At 42.5% G+C, this 18,857-nt stretch overlaps 1 protein-coding gene across 1 annotated transcript in view; it reads left to right on the forward strand.

Moving 5' to 3' along the window:
• LCLAT1 (lysocardiolipin acyltransferase 1) overlaps positions 1-18,591 on the forward strand; it is a 75,019-nt gene extending 56,428 nt beyond the window's left edge. Inside the window, exon 6 of the mRNA XM_009577172.1 lies at positions 17,599-18,591. Coding sequence (XP_009575467.1) covers positions 17,599-18,107 — 509 coding nt within the window. The 3' untranslated portion in view covers positions 18,108-18,591. The remainder of the gene's footprint in view (positions 1-17,598) is intronic.
• Positions 18,592-18,857: the final 266 nt, after the last annotated feature.

An 18,857-nucleotide genomic window follows, 5' to 3' on the forward strand; every position in this document is an offset into this window, starting at 1 on the left:
GCTGCGCATTTATGTTGAATTGTGAAAGGAAGACTGAAATCCCTTTTCTTAACATAAAATATTTAAAATCAAGCATGTATTATGCCTAGATTTGATAAGGCTACTTACCAGCCTAGACATGTTTGCACACAGCAGTATCTTCTCATTTAAATTCAATCACAGTCACAAAACAAGCCTGGCTTAGACTAGCTGAAGATATAAACTTCATTTTCATCTCATTAGGCCACCTGGAAGCAGCAATCAGTGAGTAGTCCTGACGTCAATGGTCTCTCTACTTCATTAACATGTTAATTTCATGGCTTTAATTCCCTTTGTAAAACGTGCTGCTGCAGGACACTATATGCAGATTTATTCTGAAGCAGACAAATCTGCATGCCATATTCCTTTTTTAGTGCCTTAGGTTCCTTTGGATTTTTTATTTTTAGCCATTCCTCTTCTTATAAACTGCTGTGAAAAGATGGTCACCATAACAACCAAAAAGTAAATATTTTCTTAAAACAGCCTTTTGAGAATGTATACTTAAGAATCAGGAATTCAGGGCATCATGCATTTAGTGGTATTTTGCTCCGCTGTTCCCTTTTTCAGTATTCAAAAATGAGACAGGTATTGTTACTGGCTAACAATTTCAGGCAGTAGATCATGAAGGGAAAGCATCATGTGTAGTAAATCAGAAGCAGCTACATAGAGCAGCTGTAGCATCAACATTTTTAGTTGAGGTCCTGCTGATGTCAGGACAAAATGATGGACTTTTCATCAATTTTAGGATCCTCCCTTGATAATGTGTACTTCCTCAGCATTCAGTCATCTTCATCTTGCTTTAGGGGATGCATTTCTGGTTTTATGGCGTACTTCAAAATTGTCATAGATCAAGTTCAACCATTGGTAGCAGAAGTGTGTCTTCAGTACAGGAAAAGAAGAGAAGGTAATTGCTCATCTAGCCTTTTCCTCTTTTACTGTATACAATTCTTTATTTAAGAGTCTGAGTACTACTGCATATTTTTCAAAGTGCTATGTAAACTCTAATTACATTTTAGTATGCCTAAGCTATCTATAGATAGATGTAATTTATACTTCTATTGCAGATGGTAAAAGCAAAGTGCAGGGTCTGGACTTCTCAGGACCCATTGCTGAGCTGCCTGGATCAGGAATACGGTGCTCAGCCGGGTGGCTCTGGTGATACACGTGGGTCTGGGCCAGCAACAAGACTCAGCAATAGGTCTTCCCACTCTACCCTGGCAGATACTTTCACTTTAGGTTCTGTACAAATCCCACCGAGCCCCCACTAGCAGGTGCTACCGAGGCCTTTCGGTGAAGGACCCTGGATAACGTATGTACCCTGCCTGATGTTCACCTGGCTGGAGGTGACAAAGTCCACCATGTCCCAATCCAGCAAATGAAGGAGTTGTTTTTCCTAAACACTGGACACATCTGAAGGTTTCCCTCTGGGAAATCCAGGGGGATTTTCCTGCAGCTAGCCCCAGGAGGATGCTCCTGGTAAGTAACTAGAAACAGGTAGTTAATTTGGCCTCATGCCTGCCCTGGGACTGCCGGGAGGGCAGCGTAGATGCAGCTGTATCAATCCACTACCGTGTACATCTCTGCTAGTTCTCTTGAAGGTGTGTAGCTCAGGGAGCAAAATAGAAATGTGCCCTGTAATTGTAACTGAGAAGTAGCCAAAATAGCTTTAAAGATGTGAATACAGTAAAGTTAGACAGCCTTCCTGACCTCCATCATTCTCCTATTTCAGATTAGGTAAGATAATTTACCAATGAGTCTAAAAACACGCTGGTACCTATTTTGTTACTCTTAGTGTCAAGGGAGAAGTTTTTTGAAAGTCAGTGAAGACAGATGGACACTAGCCAATTCATTTCTATCTTGGGGCTCTTGCCTACAACATTATTTCATCACAGGCAGTGCCATAACTCAGTGTACTAGTCAATTTAAAATGCCAAACTGTGCCAGGGTTTTACTCTATGGATAGAATTATTCATTCACATCTGCAGTTGGTGAGAGTGGAGTGATAATATTATGACTTCTCAGATCACAGGTTGATCTAGAAAAATAGTCCGTTTTGTAACCTGAGACATTAGCTATTATTGCAGCAGCATATTCACTCTTCTAACACAATGTTTTGATTTGACATACAATATGTCTTATAAACTAATCAAAGAATTTGTCACTTTGGTGTGCAGTCTACTTAGACGTGAGTTACTACAGGTGTTTGAACAGAAGTTGTCAGTTTGCCAAATGAATTTTGTTGTCAGCCTGGACATTTGGAAGGCCATTTCTACGATGGAGCAACATAGTTAAAGTTGCTGTCGTCACTTGATGGACTTATGACTGTAGGTTGATATGGCTTTGGGAGAACAAAAATAAGAGATCTTACTTTTGTTTTGCATTTCTTTTGCCTCAGCCACTAATTATGTGTAGTTCCAGAGGTATTCATGCTATAATTGCTTATTGTTTGGTTTGTTTCCTTGTTTTTAATGTTCTCAGAGCAGGGCAGAGTTGGTGGGAGTTAGTTTGTGTCACCATTGCTTAGGCAGAAAACATACTGGGATGAGTGGTGGACTGTGGGTTTCAGCATTTGTCATGTTCTCCATGTTTCAAAAAGTATAGCAAAGCTGCTGAAGTTCTCCTTTGCTTGTGTTTGCCCACAGAGAGAAAGGTTTTTACCAGAACTACCTCTTAGAGCTAAACTGTCTTTGAACTCCAAGCTACACTGGATTTTTCATCGCCTCATCGTTTATTTGTGAAAGACCAACTGGCAGTTCATCATTCTGCAGCTCTTGAAAAGTCTAACTTAAGCTGTTCCTCAGATGAGAGATTATGCTCTTCAGATAAACTTGACCTTTCTCACTGCCTTTGATCTGCCACGTGAACCAGTGGCAACTTCTTTGTTCCCATTTGTAAGGACAGCCTTTTTCCTTCCCATTGGGATGAAAATGGGAGACATCCAGTTGCTCCTGGCTGGTGAAGACATTGTGCTGTACCATGGCAAAGCCTTCCTGTGGGCAGATCCGAGTTTTAACGTCTGATTCTACTAGCCCTGGCCCAGGTCTGTTCCCAGACTCTCATTCCTCCAGAGCAGAGGTGTTGGTGCATTTACTGGTGGTCAGGAGGGCTCTTGTCCTTTCCCTCCTGGCTGAAGCTCTCCATAGTCGTTTGTGTCCATAGACCAAACATGAGTGAGAATAGCAGTCTTCACCTAAAGTCACCATCCCTGGAAGTATTTAAAAGACGTGTAGATGAGGCACTTAGGGACATGGTTTAGTGGGCATGGTAGTGTTGAGTTGATGGTTGGACTCGATGATCTTAGAGGTCTTTTCCAACCCTAATGATTCTGTGATTCTAAAATCTGTGCAGATGGTGTCTAGCTTCTTCATGGCAATTGAGACAAAATGTTGAGACTAAAAGCGAGGCTGGATGTTGACTCTACTGAACCGTGTTATGACCACAAGCGCTTGAGGGAAAATATCAAGGTAGTACCGAGGAACATGGAGTTTTCAGGGATGTGCTACTGATGCGCATGTTTCCAATCTCTGTTTGCTGTCCCTGTGCACTTCGGGGTCTCACAGTGGAGGAAGCTGTGGAGTGAGGACTACACAATGCCTTTTGTGCTTTCAGTGGTAAGCCTGGGGGGAGCAGCGTGCAGAGACATTGTTCAGGTGGTCTTGAGGGAAAGTGTTTCTGAACTCAAATGTGTTAGATATAGCGAAGTGTATTTGTGGAGAACATAGCTCAAAAAGATTTTCTGCTATGACAAATAGTTTCTCCCCGTAATTAAGCATTGTCCTCTCAATGCACTGTGTGAAATTTAGGGGGCTTCATTTTTCTGAGTTAAAATATTTAAGGAAAACAATTGTGTGCTGACAACAATAGACTTTTTAACTTGCAGGCCATTTGTTTCTATAATTCCTATGAAATAAATTGAACTGCCTTAGTTGCTTTTATTCATTGTGGTTTAGTTATGTACATATTCATATTTGTGTCAAAAAGCAATGTTACAAACATTAGTAATGACTGCTCTCAGAGCTTTCTAGCACGCAGTGCCAACAGAGTTAAATGTGTCCGCTGGAGTTCAGAGATGGAAGTATATAGCAGATATTTTCAGGAAACCAATTTTAGACTTCTGTTCAAAGGCCTGTACAACAAGGATTTACAACATTTTCTCATCTGTGACTTCAGCTGCCAGCATGGGATTGCCTTCTGATCTGTATAAAAAACAGCAGATCACTGCAACTCACGTCTTTAACATGGAGGTACAATGCATAGATTATGAGCCTAAACCTGTTTTCATTTGCCTTGAGCAGAGCCATGCATTTGGCTCAGGATCGGTCCATTGTGTACTGGTGTAAGCGGTCTCTCTCAACCTTGCTTTTGCAATACTGAGACCAGATCTGAAGATGAACCACTGGCCCACTCTTTTGCCTTGAGGTAGAAATTCAGTTTGTACTTCTCAGGCTGGCAGACTGACAGCATCACACTTGTGGAAGTACAAGAAGATGGATGCCCAGAATTCAGCTTCTATCTGGGCACAGGAATGACTGTTCAGGCACTCTCAGCAGTCTTTGCTCATTTCATTCAAAGGGTTGACTTCAGTATAATTTTTCTAAGCATCCCTATGAACAGCAGTAGTTGGGACAAAACCATTAGCAAATCGTATTATTTCTAGAGACAGATCGTTTTTGCTGCTGTGCATTTAAAATGACTGCAATCCCTCATTCATCTGCAAGGCCATGATGCAGTGTTTTCACACATCCTATGGTCTGTAGCATCCCTTTTTCTTTTCCATGGCACTGTCATGATGGCTTCTGTTGGTACAGCTGTTCTCACATCACCAATTAAACATAACTGTGCTGGAGCTACGGGCATTGATCGGCGGTTCCAGAATCCACTGTTGAAGGAAGCTCATCTGCTCCTAGACCTCCCCGGGTCTGTTTTCTGCAGGGCACCACAGGGTGGAGGAGCAGCTCCTTTCCGTGCTTCGTTTTTCCTAGCACTTTACCAGTGAAGGGAAGAAAACATAGAGGGTCAGTACAATGCTGTTTGCGTTGACACTGTAAAAGTGTGATGCAGGATAAACAGTGCATGTCCTTCGCCTTGGTTTGAGTGGGTGAGGGGGGTAGCAGCTAACTCATTTTCCTGGGGGGACCACCACCCCAGTGCCATCAGGATGCAAACAGGAGGATGTTTGGTTTTACGATAAGAATTACTTGACCAGCTTTCTGTGTTTTATATAGGGAAGGAAGAATAGGAGACATTCAGTTATGTGCCATGGGTACCTGGAGGGCCATGCCTTCTTACAGAAATGTGCCCGGGTTGAGAGCAGCCACAGGCTGCAGGTGGGGAGGGCTGGAGGGGGTTTGCGCTGGTTGTTCTGCCCTGGCTGCTCTGCTGCTGTAGTGGCTGGGAGGGCACGTGCGTTACGTGAGGTTTCTCTGCGTGAGGAGGATCCAAAGACCGTCAGACCCTTCAACTTTATGGCTTCTTTCCACCAGAGGAGCTCCACCAAGTAGCTGCAGTAGGGTTTGGGTCTGATCCCATGTCGTTAGGGAGGAAAGGAACTATATAATCATTATCCTTTTCAGAAATTTTAACCACAGCCTGTGGAGGGATGGCAGTGCTTTATCTGACAAATATGTCACTGTCTTTCATCAGCTGATTATAATCATCTTGGAAGTTCCAGTGTGTCTGTTTTTCCCTCTTCTTTTTTACTATTGTGTTTTGTTTAACTTTCCTTAATGAGCCCAGTGAAAAGCAATTGTTCTAAATAAATCATGTGCGCTACAAAGCAGTATATCACAATTAGGTTTCCATTATACTTTAATTAGGCATTCCATTATTAAATTGATGTCTTTGGCTTCTTCCAGGTCTCAGACTAATCCTGAAACAAATTCCTCTTTGTGGATAAATATTAGTCAGTCGTAATTAAAGAGTATTCATTGGAGTTGCGGCTTTTCGTTAAATCCCTTTCTGATTAAGATGGCTCCCCCAAGTACTGGGCTGATTAAATTTAATAAGATTTGTCCAGTTGTGTGTATCGTGGTCTGGTGGAAACTGTTTTAGCACCAGGGGATTGGGAACAATAAGTTCGTATCTCGGTGCAGGCAGGCATGGGTCTAAACGCCTGTTATGTGCAGTGCTGTACGCTCTCGTGTCAGGGGGCTCCACGGTTTGCGTGGTCAGTCAGCGGAGGGGAAAAAAACTGTGGAAATTGAATTAGCAGTGTTAGAGTTGAATATCAAAGGGTTAAGTTACATCTAGAGGGTTACAGTAAAGAACAGAAGATTGAAGTATGTTAGAGGCTCTGTTTTGTTGACTAATTCATGACCAGGGCTTTGCTGCTTAATTGAAGCCCAAGTGCTTCTCTGCCCCAAACTGATTTCACACAGTGAGATGTATAAATGAGTTCGTTTCTATGTAAATATGCCTCAGCTGCGAATGCAGATAATAAAACAGACATTCCTGACAGAAGTTCTTCTAACGGCAGAGTATGAAATGTTTTCAGAGCAAAATCCTTGTCCTGCATTTCAAACAAGGTGGAGCAAAAGTATAATGTGGCTTTATTATATATATCCATCAGAGAGAAGTTATAAGCCTCACAATTTTCTGTGTGCTGAAATTATGCCTTCTTGTCAGGCTGCTGGTGCTGTGCTGCATTCCTCTTGCTTTGTACACAGAAATGAAAACAAACCACTGTGACCAAGAATGGCAATAGCACAAATCGGCGAGGCATGAAATGCAAGAGATTGGCTCAGGACGTCTGCGGAAGCACTTCATCCAAATATTTGAGGTGGCTGCTAGCAGGTGTTTTTTCAACATCTAGTTCATACCCTATTTTTGGTGCAGGGTACATTTTCATCTAGTGGTTTTGTTTGGTATGGACCGTATTTGTAATACCGAATCTCTCAAAAGTTTGAATGTGTTTTCAGTTTCTTCTCATGTATCCCAAATATAATGGTACTGGGTATATCATCGAGCCCATCTATTGTATTGCGAGGAATCCAAATTGACCCCTAATTCCAGATTGCTCTTCCTGGGGCTGCACTAACCATGAGTGATGCCTGGGACAGTTTGAAGAGGGCAGGATTATAAAACAGCGTCAGGTCACTAAGCAGCTAAAGAGTACTCTCTAGTGGTTGACTTCGGGTAGTGATAAGAACAGATGGCAAAGTGCACTGAATTAACAGGAGGTTATTTGTCTGTAGCCATTAAAAAAAGGGAGGAAAATAGAGTAAGGGGAGGAAAGGAAGCTGGACTTTATATCTGAATTATAGAAAAGAATGGATGTAATGCACTAGAAGCCAAGAATAAAATCTCTTTATTAGCCATTGTTTATTTACGTATTGCTGCTGTTGCAGTGCAGTGTTGGATGGTGTTATGCTATTCATAGCACCTTCCTCCCATTGGCATGAACTAAGGGCTGATGGAAAGTGAAAAGTCCATGGCGTTTCTGAGGAGATTGGATGCACTTCGATCAGTTGATTACTGAGCAAAAATTGCCACGACTGCTTCCTTCTGAATATCTGTGGTGAATTATTTTTCTCTGCTCCTCACAGCATGTCACACTGGCGTTGTAGTGATTTCACAAAAGACAAGACTCAAAATACGTTGCACAGTCAGTCTGCAGATCCGCTGGGGTCTAATGTTCTTCTATCCAAGACAATTTGAAACTTAATAAAAACGATGGGAAAATGATGAGAAGATTCCTACTCTACATCCTGGCAAATCCTAGAACTATTAGAAAAATACAGATGTCTTTGAAAAGAGTATAAGCAATGGTTTTGGAAGAATGGGGGGGAGTAAATAACATCTAATAGAATGAACAGGGAGATTGGGAAGGGTAGCCCTTTTAATGCTTGTATTCTAATTGGGATGCTGAAAGCTAACATATGCTTTTGTGCTATAACATGGCAGTTCATACATACTGCTACTCCTTACATCTTTAAAAATGTAGCACTTTTCTTTTCCAGAAATTCCAGGTTTTAAGCCAGCTGCGCTGTTTACTTAGCAGTAACATCCTGCGATGTTGAGCATCATTGGTATGGCAGTTGTGCATGTAAACTGTTCCAGAGTGTTTCGCTTTACGGTTAACTCAGTGAGGCCAGTCAGAAATGACAGTGGAAATTGCAGATGCAACAGCTGAATTCTGGCAGAACTGGATTACCTCGAATAGGGATGTGTTTTCTCTTGTAGAGATTGATGCTTAATTCCATCTGTGTTGGAGAGAGATTGGTCATCCAGGCAGAGAGCAAAGACATGTACGTGGGTGGATTACTTCTTTCTCACATTCCCAGTGATTTCAAATGCCCAACAAGTAACAACAAAATTAGGTGGATGGTCTGTTATATTAAAAGATAAGAATAAGCTGTGTGTGTATATGTGTGTATGATTTATTTTAAGGGTATTTGATGTCTTATTTTTGCTTAATTGTCATGATACTTAGTCATCCAAGTGTTTCTGGAAAGCTAGTTTAGCTTTCTTTTTAAAAGTAAAAATATAGCAGCCATTTCCTAATTTATGTACATTTGCCTGTCTAGCAAGACATCTTATGGAGGTAGAGTACATGTGATGCTTTTTAAAAGGATTTCACCGCAGTATAGTAAATGGTTTTTATTTCAAGCATAATTGTGATTCTTGTCTGAGTTTGTTGGCTCTTTGCCAGGAAATTCATGTTAGAGCTTAGTGGAGTTGGAGACTTGCATACCAGTGAGTCAGTGTCTGTTATGTGAAATATCATTTTTCTGCATGAAAAAGTAGTGGTGTACTATAAGCCGAGAAGCAACATGTTTCCTCCTTCCTGACGTGTAACATACCTATGAAAACCAAATCCCATATGTGTATATAGAGCAGGCTTGTAGTATGGGAGGCTGGGAGAGAGCAGATGTATAGGCAAAGGAATAAACATGGCATTTTTGTTATCTGGATTTGATAAATATAGTTTGGGAATGATAGAGTAAGGAGTGGTGAGTCAGTTATGCCTGGTCATCCCTAGTGACTGAAAATAACTTGTTATTCTGACCCTTTTATCCCTTCGCTCCCTCCTCTCCACATATTTTTGTATTTTATTTATAGCTCGACCAGCTTTTGCTTTGCAATTCGTAAAATAACCCTTCAGAGCTGGGGAGGGAAGACCGAAGGGCAATGGCCCCCAGGCAGTCTTGCGGATGGAGCCACTGGGTCGGCACGTTCCCCATCGTGATGACAGGGTCCCCCCTCTCCCCTGCACACCCTTCCCTCGTCTGCTCAGAGGTTCCTCTTTTAAATGAGCAAACTCAGTTCCGAAGTCATTAGTCGGTTTGTGTGGACAGCGGTACCCAGGAGCCACGTGCGGTCTTTCAGAAGAGCTGGCTGTGGCTTTGGTCGGAGGGCCCACGTCCGGGGAGGTGGCAAGGTAGAGTTGTATCTGTAAAGCCTTAATGGAGGTTGTAAAGTGGTCTGAAATGCGTGAAATCCAGCACCACAACCCATACTTGTATTTTGCCCGTAAAGCACAGCTGTGCAAACAATGCCTGCAGTAATTATGAGCTAAATCTTCTGTATTTTGCTTTGGCTTGACACGTGCCTAAGTATTTTTGTACAGTTTAATCCGTGAACTAAGAATCAGTTTAGCGCTCGATATATCTTAACTTGCAGACCAGGATAATATACTTCTTGATCTGCTCTTAGCTTTCCCAGCTTTCGCACAGTACTGACTTCTCATACCGTAACTGAACTACACCGTGTCTCCCATCTTATATTAGCTCTGATTTGGTTTGGAGAGGAGGAAAGGAGCTGGCAGGTCTGTCTGCTGAAGAAAAGAGCATCCCTCGCATTCAAACAGAAAAGAGGCTGCTGCTGCTGTAGTAACATTGGTTTATAGTCCTGCAAAGAATCACTCAATCCGTAAGAGGCATTTAAGTCGATTAGATTTTATTGGCATTACAAGTTCAGTGTAGTGATGCTGATTAAAAAAAAAACTAAATTAATTAGAGGAATTGCCTACCTCATGTTAAAAGCTTTAAGCCAATGCAGGATGTCTGTCTTACAACGTCCCGTGGCAAAACCAAAAGCATTCTGCAAAAGCTCCTGTGGCCTGTGTTATTCAGGAGATCAGATTAGATGATGGTAACATTCCAGTCTGGTCTTAAAATAATTAAATGAGGTATTTACAGAGATTTCAAAGTCAAAGCAGATCTCCGCCCCCCCTCCCCCCGAACAACTTCAGTTAGTGATACTGTTTTACACATTAATGAGTGGCATCAGGCTGCAAAACTATGTGATTTAAATGTATTTAAGAAAAGAATTAAGCATGCGTAATGATTGCTGATAGCTATGAGGATGTCCTTATATCTCTTGATCTTTGTACAAGCCAGGCTGGAGGTACCTCGTAGGGGATCCCAGTTCTCCTCTACTCCTGTATGCAGCACCCGGAGCACAGCTCCTTCCTGCTGGGGAGCAAAAAGCAGCCAGGGCTGACCCTTCCCCAGGCTCCCACCCTCAAGGGCAAGAGGTGCAGTTCCCTTAACTCCTTCGTGTCCACAGGTGGAAGGTCTTCCTCTCTCCTTGTATCACAACGTCGGTGGAAAATCGGATAGCTCAAGAATCTTCTCTGTTAATCAAGGCCAACAGTATCATTCTGTCTTTTTTTTGTTTGCTTATTTGATTGCTACACTTACCCAAAAAAGATTTCCAATAACTACTGAGTTGAAAGTGATTTAGATTAACCCTGGCTGACACCGCTGCTTTAAAGAGGGCTGCCTGAAGTTTTAAATCTTCACAAGGATGATGCTTCCTTCCCAGGAGGGGCTGTAAATCCTTGAAGCTGCTCCCTCGTGATACTGTGTTCTCAAAAAAATATTACTCAGATCTCAGGAGCCAAGACAGTAATATCTCCCAGTAAGCAGTTTTAGATGGCTTTTGTTTTAATGTCCAAAAATGCATCTTTGTCTCAAAGCTAATGTACAATACTCAGATACTGTGAAACACAGTTAGTTTTGTTCTACTTGTTTCCACGTCTATTTTGATGTTGCTGATGTTGCTGGTCAGTTTATTTACAGAAATGCCAAACCTCCTTCTGCCCGGTTTCCTAAGGAAATGTATATAAAGTTGAGGATACTAAGGGGTGGGTGGGGGAGCTACAGGCAGTGTTTTATGGAAGCCTGGAGCTGTATGAAGCATCTGGAGCTGTGTGATGAAGGGACAGGTATGCTGCTTTGCAGGAGGAAGGAGTTACAATTTTGTTGTGGTGGGAGGTAGAATGGACAAGGGCCTCACATATTGGTCCCACTTTTCACAGAACAGCTTATATGTTCTTAATGAGTATTTTGTTGTGAAAGCATCTCAGTATACTTCTCCCTGTTCTGGCTCAACAACTCATTGGCGTGCTATTCTGTGATGTACTGTGGTTAAGAATAGCATCTTCTCTACTGGATCAATATAGGGGAAGAGACTGTATAATCCTGGTATGATTTAAAGTAAGTCAATGATGTCCTACTGAAGTAGGACAAATTACGGCTGCTGAGATCCTTGCTAGAGATGGAAATGGGTAATAGCCACCACTGCTAATACCAAGGAGACTCAGCTGCCCATTCACCTTCCAGACTGCTGAGAGCCTGAGCAGTTGCATGGATTTGCCTGGGGCCCATCCTCATTTTTGGCTCACTGACGGTCATTTTGGCTTTAAGAACTTTTGTTCTGAATCATCATTTTGGCCCTCAAGTCGCTGCTTAGATAGATCCTTCTGTCTCGCAATGAGCTTGCTCAGCATTGCTAAGTCCCTAGTATAAGCAAGAAAGTGTCCTTGTCACTGACATGAATCATAACTGAGGAACGAGCAGTGCTCGAGCTCCCGAGGATCCTTACAGCAGAGGGGATGGGTTCGTCCAACCAGCCTGCTTATTTGGGACTGTGCTGTGGGGCTGAGCATCACTTCTGGCAGTTTTCACCAATTGCAGCTACCTTGCAATATTCGCTTTGCAAATGTATTTGAAAGCACCTTAAAATAGTTTAGCGCTTCCTTTTACATTCAGGCTGGTTTTTCCCCCTAGAATTAAAATACTGTGCTGACATTGTATTATTTAATACACACAATTAAAAATAATTTTCAGTTTACTTGTGATATCTTTATTTTGAACCTAGTAAGAGGCTCTTGGTTGTAAGGTTTTATAGTAGGTTGTGAGATGAAAGGCTTGTCTGCACGCACGCAAAGGAGCACAGGAGCACAGTGGCAGGTAGAGAAAACTCTAAAATCCAGACAGAGAAACAGGTCCCCTACCTTGGCTCCTCTGAGGGCTGTCATGGGGGAGCCATCAGCCCGTGGGCCAGGGGTGACACCCATCACAGTGAGTCAATGGGAGGGGCTCCTGTCCATCACCTTACAGACTAAGGGGGGGTTACTGCTTGCAGAGCTTTGGGACTCATTACGGGATGCCCAAGAGGAGCATTTGGGGATTGTACAAGATTTATTATGGTATATTTAGGGGAGGAACCAAAAGTGAGGAAAGGGATGATTCAAGGTAGCTTGGGAGGAACAACGGAAAATAGAGGAATAAGGGGTAAAAGGGGCTGGTCCCACTGTAAATGGGGCTGGTTAGTACACTTGCCTCGCCATGCCTTGCCCCCGATCAGCCCAGTCTGCCCCGTCTTCTCATTAAACCCCATTTCTAACTATTTTCCTGGGTGAAGGGACTCTGTGGGTGTCCGTATGGAGGTCCAGGTGCCAGCAACTGGAGACACAAGGGTCCATGTCTATCGTGCAGCTGCATATGTCAGTGTGTGATCACTAGTGACTATCGAGCAGGACTAGCGGGCAAATAGGGTAAGAGGCTTGGGAGCCAGGTATCAAAGTGGCCATAAGTCTTGGTCAAGGTGGTCTCAGTTTGGCTACTGGAGGGACTGCAAGGTCCAAGCCGGAGGCTGAGGAGACTGTGGGGTCTGGGGTCAACTGAGACCGGTTTGTATGTCTGTTTGTCTCTGCATGAGGCAGCTGGAGAAGAGAGGCTCTGAAGGCCAGCTACTGGTCTTCAGAGTGTGTCTGTGTGTCTAAGGCCAGTTACTGGAGGGATCGACAGTGCGTGTGTGTCCGTGCCAGGGGTCTGTACCAGCCACTGGAGAGGGGCTGTGGCCCCAGGGGCTCCTGTGTCCAGGTGCCAGCACCTGGGGAGACCAAGGACCCAGGGCCAGCTACAGCATAGACTGTCTATGGCCAGTTGCTGGAGGGATCCATAGCCTGTATATATGTATATAATTGCCACTGACAGACCTTTATCCTAATCAACCAGAGAGGGGAACACGATGAGGCCATTTTGTTTGCTTGAGTGCTGTGTTTTCTGTCCATGTTGATCCGTGGCTGTCCATCTGTCTGTGCCCATGCATTGTACATGCACGCACGTGTGCGTGTTCGGAATACGTGCTCTTAGCTGGGGCAGGGAGATGCGGTAACCTCGCCTCTGCTGGGCTACCAGATGCTGCAACTTCTAACATAGAATGAAAATTCTGATGGAACAGCTGGTGCAGTGAAAGAAAATGTCCTAATTTTTCCTTGGAAATATTTTTTAAAAGAAGGCATCTTTCTGTGATGCTGTTGTTTTGGTCATGAGCCCGGTAAGTTCTTCGTCTGCCACCTCTGAGTGCAATGCCCAAAGCAACCAGCTGTGCATTGTGATCGCTTGAAGTAATGTTGTGTATCAACAGAGCCTGAAATATAAATAACTTTGATTGGAGCACAGAAAGTTTAAAAAGAAAAAGAATAGTGCTTTTGAGGCATTTTGTCATCCCAAAATGGAGACCGCCACATGGATTAACCATCATATTTACAAATCAATTTTATATTACAAATTAATTTTATATTCACTCCTGAGCACCGTAGTAAGCTTACCTTTTCTGAAGTGCTTTTATAAAGCATAGGACAGAATATTGTTCATGGGTATGAAGGATATATATTTCTACTACTGCAGGAAGAAAGTCGTGGGACTGTAAAGCTACTGAAACTGGTGTCTCTTTGTCCTGAAGAGCGGGGCTACCTGCCTGGCATTTTAGCCTTAATGGCAGTTTCTTAGCTTAATTAGATTTCAGATGCAAAACTGTGAACATTATTTGATTTCCTCTGTCCTTCATTCCTTCCCCAATGGGATGTGGATACACGCAGGATAAAGAAGATCCCTCAGATGTCACTAAAAACATGGCAAAAAGTGGTTTGTCCACCGACAGCTTCTCTGAACTATGAACAAATATGCTTGTTTACTTCATTTTCGACCCATTAGAGAAGTAGAATGATGTGGCTTCCTTTAGGGCAATTTCTTCTTAAAATGTGCAGAAGCAGGTTTTTTTAAGCAGATCTTTAAATTCAGGTGGAAAAAAGATCTTTAAAATCAGCGACTGCCCTGTGCCTTCACTTAGGATCACTTTCTTTGGCTGGTTGACTGGCACCTTGCTTTTGATCTGAAACGTATGTTGTTAGATATCTCCAGACGGCAGAGAGAACGAGCTTAACTTCAGAGGGAAACGGAGACAGTAAAGATGCTTTGGATGCAGGTTCAAAACTGCCTGATTAAACCTAGCCTAAGGGAATTTTGTCCCTGCTCACGAATGGTCTACCGTCATCTGCTGCGGTAACTTCTCTTCTTTTTAGCAGATTGGCTTGTAGCATGTTTGGCAGTGATGCATTGACCGTGTCCGTATTAAAAGATGTCACTGATAAATCAGGAGAGAATATGCAGAACCTTTTTGTTCAAGTGTGCAGTGTGGATCCCGCAGCCTTACTGCATGTAACACTAGCAGGGCATGTTTCTTTCAACAGCTGTAGAAAACTGATTGAAGCTGGTCCTTTCCACATGTTTGCCTTGTCAGGGCATTAAAGCTTCAGGCTGCCATCTGTGTGGAGTTTTTAAATATGTATGACCCAAACAAGGGGCCTGTTGGGAAAGGCTCTAATCCTCTTGCATATGAAACCTGGTATTCTGCTCTTCTCTCTTTCTGATGTTTCTCTGCTTTCAGATATGCTAAATCTACCTTTGAAGTTTCATTTCTTCTTGTGTAAAATATACTTTAATAGGTGAACCTTGCAGCTGGGAATTAGGAGATACTGGTTCAAGCTGGACACAATGAGCAGTTCACGTAATCATCCTTTGCCTCGGTTTCCCCATTTGTACTGCAGAAAGAGTAATGTCCACCCTCCTGTACGCAGCTCTTTGAGTTTTGCTCTGGGTAACTAGTTTAGAAGCCATAATGTAGTGTAGACCTTCTACGGTCTGGTGTGAAGCCCTGCTGGAAGTTATCTGTCTGGGGATGCTACAAATCCATATGTAAGGAGTAGAGGCTTCCCTATTTCTGATCAGGAATTCACAAGCAGAAATATATCTGCAGGCTGAAGAGATCAGACCAGCTGTGTGGGTGCAGGGAGTCCTGCCCAGTCCTGCCAGTGACTTGCACAGAGTCAGAAAATCTGTGTCTTAAGCAACTCTGATGATTTATTCCCTGTGGTCTGTGTGCCCGTGATCCTTATGTATAAAGCCTTGATTTCTCAAGAACATTTGCATGTAATGGCAGACTGACTGTTCAGCTGCAAAGACACAAATGACTGCAAGGTGGGTGAGAATACTCGTGTAGCCATAAACTCTTTTCATAGAAGGCTTTTTCATGGAAGGATCTCAGGAAAGCTGAACTTTTCTGGCTTCCCTCTTGAGGTAATGTGTGTAGGTTTTATGTGCCACCAGGGAGCTATGGAGGATCAGGAGGAAGACAGATTTTAAGAAGTGGGTATCTCTTAGAGGCATATGTAGCAGCCCTGTTCCTGGCTGGGCCAGGAACTAGAGGATGTCTATCGTCTGTAGGGCGCCTGTAATTCCTTCTGATGGCAGAAATATTTGGAGTAGGGGGAGGAAAAATGTGAGCTGTTTTCAAGATGAAAATGCTTTGTGCTAAGGTGCAGCAGGCTGGCCATCGTTTCCCTTTGTCAGGGCAGGGTTTCTAAGACACGTTCAATTTCGGCATCTCTTGGAAGGAGATCTGAAAGGTTTTACCCATGCAGAAGACAGTGATTCTCTTCTCAGATAGGATGTGATCCCATAGCTAGACAAAAGCTGGAGTATTGAGTTTTGCTCTGATAGACCTCCTAGGAGCCATATATAGCTCTTTAAAAACCCAAGTAACCTGCCACAAAACTGTCCAAGAGAGATCGCTATAAGACAGCACAGTTATAAAATACTCTGAAAGGCTGAGTAGGGTTTTTCCCTCTCTTGTGATATTTGGAGCAGAACTTTAGATATATCATTTTGAACATGGCCTTTTAAAGTAACTTTCTGTTCTGTCCCTGTCATTTTTGGAGCTGTAAAGGAAAGCCAAAATGCCAGGGAAGGGGAGCAAATGAAAAGGGGGAGCAGGGCTAAAGAGTAGGTTTTGATCATCTTTGCAAGAAGTGACATCATCTATGAGAACAAAAGTCTTCAGTTGCTGCAACTGGAGACAGCTTTTAGTCTCCAATTCTATTTTGCCCTGAGCCAGCCAGCCAAATAAAAACAGTGGGATAAATCACTGCTGGCAGAACTTAACAGTTATGCAACATCCAGTGCACCATGCACCTATTTTTAGATCGGTTTTACACTAGGAGAATTTACTTTGTGAAATCTAAAAAGAATGTCTGGTCAGAGGCCGGGGAATAAAGAGGGTATTTAGAAAGTGCAAAATGTAAAAACACTTAGTACAAAGATGCGCTAGCAAGCCCCTCTTTGGCAATACTGATATCCTTTCAAGAGTGTTGGCTCAGTCAGGCATGGTAATGAAGAGTAGAGGTTTTTTTCGTCAGTATTCCCTTGAAATTCTAATCTGCAATTGCTTTTTAAATGTTTAACTATACTCACTTTACCCAAATAACTAACTATATGTGGTTTACTTAAAGCTGGGCTTCTCCATCATTTATGCTGTACTTTGTCTTTACTAGATCTGGAATGCAGTAAGCAGCAGCTCACCTCCTTACAGTACTGGCTGATCAGATTTAACAAAATTGTGTTAACTGGAGTGCTCTGCAAACCTGGCTGAGCCACAGAGATACTCCTCATCCTTTGAGAGATACCCTAGATTTAATGAGCTCCTGATATTTAGCTGGTATATGTTTCATGTATGTTTTCTCAGTCTTCAGTAAATTAGGATTGTGTATGCTGCTCGTTCCAGATCAAACTGAATCTTTTTCAACGTTCGCAGGAACAGACACTAAGTACTATTTCATTAGTTAAAAGCAATTTCAGCTTGCAGCACAGGTATGAATAACTGAAGATTAGTCTCACATATTCTGCTCTTTATCCAAGACCAGATGTGCATCTTCTCTCCTTTAAATTTGACTTTATCTTCTTGGTCACTGTTGTAATTCTACATTAGTTTGTACTGTGTATAATTTTGTTCCCAAAATTTTTTGCTCAGATTCAGAAGAGATAATGTTTGAGAAAAGTTTGACCTCTCAGCCTTTAGAGATTCTAGCAGGTAAAACATACTCTGCGTAGCTAAGGTATCTGTGGGATTTCTGCCACAATTTGGACTCTTCAATCACGCATTGAAGTGAATTAGTGTTCTGGCCATTGCATGATCTGTATTGATCTTTTTTTCCCCAAACCTTTCTTCTAGGTGACAATCTCGATGCTATCCATGACATAACTGTGGCATACCCCCAAAACATTCCTCAGACGGAGAAGCACCTTTTGAATGGAAACTTCCCAAAGGAGATTCACTTCCACGTCCAGAGATATCCCATAAAGACAGTGCCCACTTCTAAGGAGGAGCTGCAGCTTTGGTGCCGGAAGCGTTGGGAAGAGAAAGAGGAGAGACTCCGACACTTCTATGAAGGTGGAAAATGCTTCAGTGCAACAGGGCAAAGCCTTATTCCACCGTGTAAATCTGAGCTCAGGGTCCTCGCAGTTAAGTGCATCTCGCTCCTGTATTGGACTGTGTTCCCGCTGGGTATGCTTGCACTGCTGTACCTGTACAGCTTTGCACGATGGTATTTTGCAGCCATGATAATCTTTTTTGTTGTGCAGCAAAAGATATTTGGTGGGCTGGAACTAATTGAACTCGCTTGTCATCGATATTTTAAAAAACAACAGAAATTTCACGACACGAAAATAAAAAGCAATTAGTTCTGGGATAGAGAAAGACGTAAAAATGGGTGGGTTTGAGATGTCCTGCAAATTTTATGCACAGGGAAGAATTTTTGCATGAGAATTGTCTTTTACTATCGCCATTGTTAGACATTTGCACTCGATTCTGTGAAAAGAAAGAAAAATGTTAGTTATTGCTACACGTGAAAATGGTAGTTTTTATCTCTGAATGTAATTTCAACATTGCTCTTGCAAGCAGCTAGCAACTGCATTCTGCTGTAATTAAAAAACAAATTGCTGGATTATTGAACAATCGTGAGGACGTTAATAAATGTGACGTGCACTGAACTTTCATGTAGAAACCCAAACTGTCCAGCTAAGAGAGACAGCTGTGTGATTTCTGTATAATCACATTGTTATAAAGTGAGCGCCGGATTTGGAAAGTTGGTAAGTTCAACAATGTTTTGATGGTAGGTGGAAGTTGGAGGAGGAGTTGTTCTGTTTCTTTTTTTTATTTCAAATATTCAAACTTATTTTAAAATAATATTTTTGCATAAGCTTTTCCAAACACTACTGAACCTACCACTATTCAGTCAAGGATTTTTAAGCCTTGCAGTCTTGTGTTGTAGTACAGAAAACAGTGCTGGCTCTGCCTCCATTTAAGTCTTAACTGATTATTGAATAGACCTATGCAGCTAGGTTTTGATTTCTCACTGTTTCATACTGTTCCGGTCTCCCTGTTAGCTGTGGGAGACGTGTTCCTACTGTAGTATACAGAGCTGCAGGATA

The sequence above is a fragment of the Fulmarus glacialis genome, unplaced genomic scaffold (assembly GCF_000690835.1).
Source record: "Fulmarus glacialis isolate BGI_N327 unplaced genomic scaffold, ASM69083v1 scaffold33344, whole genome shotgun sequence".
In the NCBI taxonomy this organism is placed as follows: domain Eukaryota; kingdom Metazoa; phylum Chordata; class Aves; order Procellariiformes; family Procellariidae; genus Fulmarus; species Fulmarus glacialis.